This window comes from Parasteatoda tepidariorum, chromosome 9 (assembly GCF_982258835.1).
Source record: "Parasteatoda tepidariorum strain Cologne lab strain chromosome 9, Ptep-v5.0, whole genome shotgun sequence".
NCBI classification, from domain to species: Eukaryota; Metazoa; Arthropoda; class Arachnida; order Araneae; family Theridiidae; genus Parasteatoda; species Parasteatoda tepidariorum.
The window spans coordinates 25,450,896-25,459,920 of NC_141763.1; the positions used below are offsets into that span (position 1 = coordinate 25,450,896).

General features: G+C 29.6%; 1 protein-coding gene across 2 annotated transcripts; it reads left to right on the top strand.

Moving 5' to 3' along the window:
• The first annotated feature begins 1,370 nt into the window (after window positions 1-1,370).
• On the top strand, window positions 1,371-6,211 carry LOC122272782 (uncharacterized). Of its 2 annotated transcripts, XM_087151086.1 has the most exons (7): window positions 1,371-1,587; window positions 4,107-4,332; window positions 4,665-4,715; window positions 4,830-4,880; window positions 5,408-5,476; window positions 5,934-5,993; window positions 6,082-6,211. In XM_087151086.1, the coding sequence occupies exons 1-7, from the start codon at window positions 1,371-1,373 to the stop codon at window positions 6,140-6,142; spliced, it is 735 nt and encodes a 244-aa protein (XP_087007212.1). In that variant the 3' UTR covers window positions 6,143-6,211. The 2 variants fall into 2 exon arrangements, with proteins under 2 accessions (XP_087007212.1, XP_087007213.1); XM_087151087.1 differs by lacking the exon at window positions 4,830-4,880.
• Window positions 6,212-9,025: the final 2,814 nt, after the last annotated feature.

The following is a 9,025-nucleotide window of genomic DNA, read 5'->3' on the forward strand; positions in this document are numbered from 1 at the left end:
AACATTTTGAAGTTAATAAAATCACGAGTGGATTACAACAGAGAAATGATTGAAAAAAAGAGAAGTTTCAAAAGAAGAGTCATGCTTCTCTTTTAATATGATAGAAAGTTACGAAGAGTGCAGCTTGCTGAATGAGAAGTTAAAAAACGACTCAAGATATTTAACTTTCATAAGTTTAAATCTATATGGAAATTTCAGTTAATAGCTGATAACTGCCTTTATCAAAAATAAATCATTAAATATTCAATTTTAGAATAACAAATTTTGATAAAAGCTTGTTTTGGAATAAAAATATTCAATTGTAATGATTAGCTGTGGCCCAAATTTCAATGAATTATTTTCCAACTTAGCTTTTGCCTCATGAAGGGAGTTCACGAGGGAGGGAAGGGGTTCATAGTTGTTTGTTCAATACTATCGAATTTTGTGTATATAAATATATTGTTCATAACATTAAAATTTACTTTTACTTATTTCAATTAAAAACATAAAGAATTTTAATCTTTTTCAGTCTTAGTAATTTTTTTGAACTAAAATGAAGCATCGCTTTTCATTCCGAAAAGGCAAATTTACTTAAATTTGTAATCAGTTTTAAATTAAAATAAGTATTGCCAGTTTAGGAAGAATTTCTTAAGCATAATCAGACATTTTTTGTGTGTAAAGTAAAAAGTTTACGAACTTATTTATATTATTTCAAACATTAGATTAAAATTTAGACAACATGCGTCAGGATTGTATTATCCAAATTAAAAAATAAGAAATTTAAAAATTATTTTAGCTACTACTGGGAGGGAAGTGGGGTTGAATTTGAATAGATTTATTGTCTTTTTTTTATAAGTCAATGAGGAACATGCATGCGTTGGGTAATCGCAATATGTTGATTATTTTAAATATCTTAAAACTCTCCAAAATCAATTCAGAATTTAAAAAACTGACCCGAATTTTAAAAAATTTTAACTTAAAATTAGTCCAAAACGAAACAAACTCTATGTGACACAAAGTGGGGCGGAGTTTGCTTATGACGTCAAAATATAATAACTCAGCAAATGGAAGGAGTTAAACCAAAGGCTGAATTGTCAGAACGCAGTCTAAACTAGGGAGTTTAAACCTCGGTTTCGCGGTTTACGTAAACCTGGTCTAAGCGAAAAGCTAGGCTTCATTGCTCAAGCGTAGTTTTGCTGCGGTTTAACTGAACTTGGCTTATCGCATGTAATGCACTGAAACTTCGCCCCACGTGATATTTTTATCCAATCAACGGGCAGAGTCGAGGAATTAAGAGTTACGTCATTACATTTTCCCGTTTTGTTGCAAGTAGTTTTCGCACTTGTATTTTCTTTTGTATTTATCTTCTTTGCACTTGTATTTCTGACAAAATGGAAACTATGAAAGAAAAAAAAGCACTTAAAAGAACATCAAATTTTTCTGAGTTTGAAAAGAATTCACTCATAGAAATTTGCACTCAACATCCCGAAATTGAAGCCAAAGACTCGGACAATTTCGCAAATATGCAAAAAAGGAAGGCTTGGATTAAGATCCATGAGCAATTTATTGGAATTAATGGAGGAGAAAAAACCATTGGAAATCTTCAAGGTAATTCATTTCATTTTATTTTTAACTTAATTATTACTTGATATTATTTGAATACGCAGATAATTTTAAGATAGCTTATGATTCATATAAATGTAGAACGATGTCGCGCAAAGTTTGTGCACAATCTGATTGCATCATTTGAAATTCTAATGAATGATCACAAAACACGGTAAACTGTTCGAAGTTACAATTATCTTTTATTTGTTATTAATAGAGTTTAATGTAATATTTTGTTTACAATAAATTTTTCATTAACTAATTTCAGATTAGCATACTGTATACACAACTTATTGCTGGTATTGACAATAAATACTTTATCAGAAGTGAAAAAGATTAGTTAATATTTAAGTACACATTTTTGTAGGACAGAAAAAATAAGAAAATATAGATTAATAAAGATTATTGCTGTCTTACTGGATCATGTAGCCAATTCTTTTTTATAAAATAACAAAATAAAAAGATTTATACTATTTCTAAATTGATACTGAAAAGGAAACCTTTATTATAATTAAAAAAGTATTCCTTTCACTAAATAGATACTTTATTAAGAAATATTACTAACCATAGTAATACTTTATTTAGTAATAATTTTAGTTTGATTTTTAAATTAGGAATTTTTTTATGGGTATTCTCCATATATAGACACACATATTAATATATTACATGCATAACTTGTTATTTTTGCTCAATTTATTAAATCATACCTTAATTTATATAAAATGTATGTACAAGAAATTGATACAAAAATTCTGATTCTACTTTTCTGCAATACTTACAAGATCATGTCTCATTTAAGAGTTCATAAAGAAAAAAAAAATTTCATCCACTGTATTAAAAGCCTTTGATAAATCTCAATGACTACATATTTAATCTCTTCAATGTACATGCATACATTATTATATATCAATTAAATCTGACAATAAAACTTGGCACTAATTTTACTTTCGAGTTTAGTTACAATATCTGGTTATTTTTTTTATACTTGAATATCTATGTAATTTTAAAAATATACACACAGAAATCTGCACAAGGGAAAGCTCTATTTTTCAAAGTTAAATACAGGATCAAAGGTGCTGCTTGAGTTTTTCGTAAAGAATATAAGACCTAAGGAGAAGGCTCGTTTCCATCTAATTTTATACTAACTATTAATTGTTGTAAATACTAACTATTGATGTTAAAATGTTGAATGATAACTTTTTAAGTAGTATAAGGTCTATATTTTTTGGACAAATTTTTGAAACTTTTTCTTAAGTTGTTAAAGTACTATTGTGACATTAAGTCACAGCCTAATTTTTTAAATATCCTGTTTTTTTAATCAAAATCCTTATTTTTTTCGGTTTAATTTATAATTTTATGATACAATTTTTTATTTCTTCATCCTTTTCTTCTCGCCCCTTAACGCGTTAGCGCAATGAGGACATTTTCCCCAGAAAGTTCCTTACACATTCCTCAGCCCTACCCTTTTCTCGGAAAAAGCTGTCGGCGTCGTTTGATGTTGCACGAGAATTTGAAGTCGGCTGAAACTTAGCTTTGCAACGTCAATCAGAAAGTGAGAATAACACTTAAAAATAATATTGATAATACATCTCAACTAAAAATTTCAGTTCTTTAACTCATACTTTCAGTACCTTAAATACTCAACTCGGATTTTTTCCTTTTTGCTATAAAAGCCAGAGCGCGAGAGACGCTCGTGGCATTCGAATCTTTCATCACCCCAACGTCACACTGCTCCCTGGCAGGACGTTTTTTTCCCCCTCCTCTTCTTCTAGAGGAAGAGAACATTTTTTGGCATGGCGTCACGCCTACCGCCATGTTGGCAAGTCAATCTGCCGTGTTTTTTTGATTTAATGCCTACGAAGTAAATTTAAATTTCTGATCGTGCATCTCCTTTTTAATATGATGATCTTGGATTTATGACAATAAAGAAAATAGGCTGCCATCACCATGTTGGATCTCTTGAACGTATCCGCTGACCAGATGCCGTCATAGTTTAGAGCTAGAAATCATGAGTTTTATCGTCGGTGAAGTTCAGTACCCACAACCCCTCTCTGATGTTTTTTCTGGCTAAGATCTGATTCTCATCATCAACTCCGGGATTTTATTTGGTCGGAGATAAAAATCCAGAAACTCTCTGTTACTCCGAACTACCACTCTCTCCATTTGAAGTGCCGTCCATGTGAATTTTGTTTGTCTGTGGTCGTCGTTGATCTAATATGAAAATAAAAGAAACGAACTTCCATCTTAGTGACTCCTTTTTAGTGTTAGTTTTCATTTTAGATTGGAAAATGTCGCCATACTCTCCTTGTCAGCTACATAATAGGTATGTGTTTTTTTTGGTTTCAATTTGGGCTAAACAACGTCTATTTATATGTACTTTCCATTAGAAGATCAGAGGCCTTATATACAGCTTCCTTTTTTATTTAATACCCAACCAAAACGGTGCAACTATAATATGTATTGCAGCTGAAATAAAAATGAGCATGGAATTTTTCAATTTATAACATATCTTTATTTTATAGGATTATGGAAAAGATTAAAGATGGCCGGAAAAGAGGAGCATGACAGGAGAGGGCTCCATGCCCGTAAGACTGGTGGTGGACCAGCGTTGCCTCCAATCGAGGAAAAGTTTAACAAAATTCTATCTGTACTGGGCGACAATGTTAGCCCTATCAGAAATGCTGATGACCCGCCATCACCAATAGTAGGAAATGTTGCTGAAACTTTTGAAGTTGATTTTGAAGAAAAGTAAGAACTTTTGATATGGTTTTGATCATGAGCTCGTGTTTAAAAAAATCATTTATATGTTGATAAATAAGTCATGTTAAAAAATAATTATCTTCATTTATTAAGTAAGGACTAGCAAATAGAATTCACAAATTGAAACAGGATTAAATCATAAGTTTAAACAGGGTAAAGAAAAGAAATAATATTTTTGAGCTAGGGAGGAAGTTTATAACTTGCATAACCAGATCTTATGTAAAGTGTAATAAAGAATTTCTGGATTGTTTAAACATTTTAATATTATCAAATGTTAATTACATAGTTTTAAAGTGTTATTGAATATATTTTCATTTTAGTGAATATGAAATGGACAGCAGGGAGCAGTTAAATTCTACGCCAACACTTGTGTGAGTATGCTTTATGTTTGACAAGGTGTTATTAAATTTATTTTAATTTTTTCTACCTTTTTTATCAAATATATTTATTTCTTACAAAGTTACTGTTTTATTTCTTTATTTAAGCCAAGAAGTTCCCCAGACAAGAAATGTAATATTTTTCAGGAGTCTAATAAAGTGAGTTAAACATTTCATATCTTTTCATTTAAATTTAAAAGGAAAAAAAATATAATAATGCGATACTGAAAAACTTGTACCTAAACATGCATTGTCTTAATATTTCATTACTCAGCAGGAAAGTTTAGAAAAGACTGGTCTGAGAAAGGATACTGGTGGACCATAATATTTAGTTTGTAAGGTTAAATGCAGTTTTGTGCCATCCTCTTATTAAAATTGAAATATAAAGTTATTAAAAATAACAAAAAAAATATTTTGTACATTTGTTAGCATAAGATATATAAGTGAGTGAATCTTATTTTTAAGTAGCTGTGAATTATTTTATATAAATTAAATACTAATGATTCATATGCGTCACTGACCCACCTCACAGTAGCTGTCTAGCATTTATCGCTTCACATAGTGTAAGAATAATTGACAAGGTTCCATTTAAAAATAAATGTATAAGTATACATATAATATAAATATTGTATTTATAATTTGGCCATGCTATTTAACATACATAAAAATCTAATATTTTTTTTTAGTGCTGATGATATTGAGAATCCTACTGTTCCGACGGCATCTGGACCAAGTTGCTCTTCTACAATATTAAAGTGAGTAAATTTTTTGTCTGACTTGATTATTGTTTTAATCTTTTTTTTATTCTATTTTTATCACTTAAAGAAATTTCAATCAAATTTTATTTAATTTTCTATGAAAGTCAAGTTAGGTCAGATATTTCCTAGTGTAATAAAAACAATATGCAAGCTTCAAAATGGACATAAAAAAAACATTTGAATTGATACAAATTAAGAATTAAGGCCATTATTGTTAGATATGTAGTAAAATATGAGTGCTCGGCTGGCTTGTATAAGTCTTAGCCTTAGTCAAGCCTCTGGCTATAATTCCAGGCCACTTGTATCATAATTTTTTTTCTGTAGTTTTATTTTACGATTTATTTTACACATATATAGCTAAATATGCATATGAATATATTTACTACACACATACATATCATTATATTATCAATATATTATCATTATATATCAATATATTATCATTATTTTTTAGTGATGACATACTTTTTAAGAGAAGAGCAGGAGAGCAGCTTGATGAAACTCGGCCATTGAAGTAAATATATGTTGGATTACTTATGATTGTTTTACTTTATTTTATGATGTCATACAAAGTTATCGAATTTTTTTTTTTTTTATCTTAGAATAAAAAAAGTTCAAGTTCAAGGAAGGAATTCATCAGCATTATATAAAAACAATCTGTAAGTCTCAAAATGAATTTAATAAACCACTACTTGAGTAGAAATGTACATTACTTTCACATGGAAATATAGATAATAAAAAAAAATTCAGCTTCGAAACTATATGGATCTGAGAACTGCATTAAACATAGTGCTTGAATATAGTGCTTATAGAAATGTTAAGAGAAAAATTTTTAATAATGTAAATGTAAAAAACTTATTGCATGACGAGTCATCTTAATAATCATAAGAATCATTAAAAAAACTCCTCAAAATGATATAGCGATTGAACCTATAAAGTCCATAGAATTGGCTAGTTTTTTTTTATAATATCTAAGTGTTTTGAGCATTTTGATTTTCTTCCAGGTGCTGCTCTGCATTACAGTGCTAAGGAGCAGGCCAACACAATCAGCAGGGTGGAAGAAGCCATCAAGATATGGTTGAAGACGGCCAAATGTAGACTGCCAAAAACTAATGATGTAAATAAAATGTAAAATAATGATGTAAATAATGATCTAAATAAAAAATGTATATAAAAATTATTTTGTTTATATTAATGGAGTAATTCTTATGTAAGATTTATTTCAGTATTTAAAAAAGTCTTAGTTGATGGACTGCTTAACTAGTTGTGAAAACTTTTTTATTTTTAAACCTTAAATCAAGGTAAATCTGAAATTTTTTTTTATTATAAACATTTAAAATTCTCTTGGTACCTAAGCAAAACATGGTGAAAGTAGCAACATACCCGTAAACTGCCGAATTGAGTAAATTGAAGACTTACATCAAATGAAATATATACTTTTTTCTTTTAGTTTAATATTTTTAATTAATATGAATGATAAACATTAAATTATAACTCTGTAGGAGTCTATAAAATCAAAATTGAGTGGTTTTTCTTCATAACGAATGCTAAATTCAGCAAATTTTTTGATGTGAAGTAATTTAATTAAGTTACCCACCCTGGAATCACTTTAAGGAATTAGTTATTCAGTTTAAAATATTGTGAATTTTCCAATTTTAGTAGTGTGTAAGGAGGAACTAATGTAAAGAGAAAACTATGGGCATATTACCATGTGACGTAGAGAAAATTTATTAGTTTTCTAGAATTTTTTTTGTAGGTACAAAAACAAATAAAATGTATATGCGATACAAATGGAAATGTGATTGATGTTAGCAACAGTAAGTAAAAAATATATGACTGATGTTAGCAGCAGTAAGTGAAAAATGTTTATATAATGGTAATTACTTACCATTTATAATGGTAATTACTGATAATTTAATATTACCTGCTACATGGCATAAATCTCCATGTAGCAGGTAGTATTAAAATGATATAAATCTCCATCGTTAAGAAAGCGTTAAAACCACGTTAATAATATGTAATGAAATTTACGATGGTAATAATAAACGTTAAAAAAACGTGAATATTCATGGTGAAAAAGACGGATCTTATGAAACTGAAAATTAACGTTTAAAACTTAGTTAAAATAGCGTAAAAAATACGATAAAAAAGAAACAAACTTCGTTATATTAACGTCAAAGATTGGTTTCAAAATTCACCATGGTCAAAATAGAGGCAAAAAGCGTCATTTTTGCGTTAAAAATAACCCAAATTTTAAGGTTTATTTAACGGATTCGAGACTACCACTTGAAACGTTCGGTGGAAACGTTTTTTTGCTCTTAACCTTGTAGCATTATAACGTTATTTTCACGTAATTAATACTTATCTCTGCTGCATGGAATTTGTTCAAAAAATGCTAGAATTTCATAGCAAATTACTTTGTTATCACTTTTCAATGTTGGTTTCTCATTGCTTTATAGATTTATTTTTATATGTTAGAATACTGAAAAAAATCTATTTCAATTTGGCAGCAAATATTATGATCTGGATAATATTCTTTCAAATAAAATTTACCTGTTTACTTTTTATCACTATACTAAACTGCAATGTTTCTTGACAATGGAGAAATATGCTGAGGGCAAACGAAGAAAATAGTTCCCGGCGCGATGTCTGTATATTTCGAGGTAAATTACGCATTTCACAATAGAAATATGATAAGTTATCTTAACCCACACATATATAGTGTTAATTTGCAATAATTTTTTTAAAATTTTATATATTTTCAAATTTACGAGCGGTGCATCGCGGAATGGTATCTTTATTTAGAATTGAAGGCGTTAGTCAATGAGAGCTCACGATCAACAGATCCCGCCAAAGCGCTTTTAGGGAGAGCTTTTGGCGTGTAATTTCGAGCGCGCTTTATTGCATATTATCTTCAATCTTTTGCTGTGCTGTAGTTTATTTTTTATCGTTTGAGAAACCAGCTTTTTTAAAAGCTAATATATCGTTATTATTCTACCTATTCATTAATTTCGTTATTATTAAAATAATGGAATCTTCTAAGTTGAACTACGTCTTTCAAATCCACAAGAAAGGCAGCGCTTTGAAAAGCTCTGAAAAGACAATTGTTATGAATGTATTTCATAAATTGCGAGAAGGGAATCCCAGCGATTCTATGAATGATGTGCTGTGTAAAACTTCGGACTTAACTGGCGTATCTACCAGCAGCATCTCACGGATGCAAAAAGAATATGGCGTTAATGGCTCATTTTCCACTCCTGGGGGAAAAAAAGACCGGCAAGAAAATGCAAAGGAACTAGACTACAAAAGTTTGATGACTTTACTTTGTGTGCCATTCGTCGGAAGGTGCACTTGTTTTTTAAAAGAAATGAAATTCCAACCGTGGCTAAAGTTATGAAAGTAATCAATGAGGATTCTGATCTTCCGAACTTGACTGTTGACACAACCAGGAGGCTAATGCTCGATTTAGGATTTGTATATAAGAAGCGATCCCGCAATTCAATGCTGATATAAAGGGAAGATATACAAGTGTGGCGACGTCAATTT

Excerpts from the sequence above, each read along its gene's own strand:
- LOC122272782 (XM_087151086.1), top strand. The coding sequence starts at position 1,371 with ATGGAAACTATGAAAGAAAAAAAAGCACTTAAAAGAACATCAAATTTT. Across the intron at positions 4,333-4,664 it reads GAAGTTGATTTTGAAGAAAA|TGAATATGAAATGGACAGCA; the intron begins GTAAGAACTTTT and ends TTTTCATTTTAG. Across the intron at positions 5,994-6,081 it reads GATGAAACTCGGCCATTGAA|AATAAAAAAAGTTCAAGTTC; the intron begins GTAAATATATGT and ends TTTTTATCTTAG.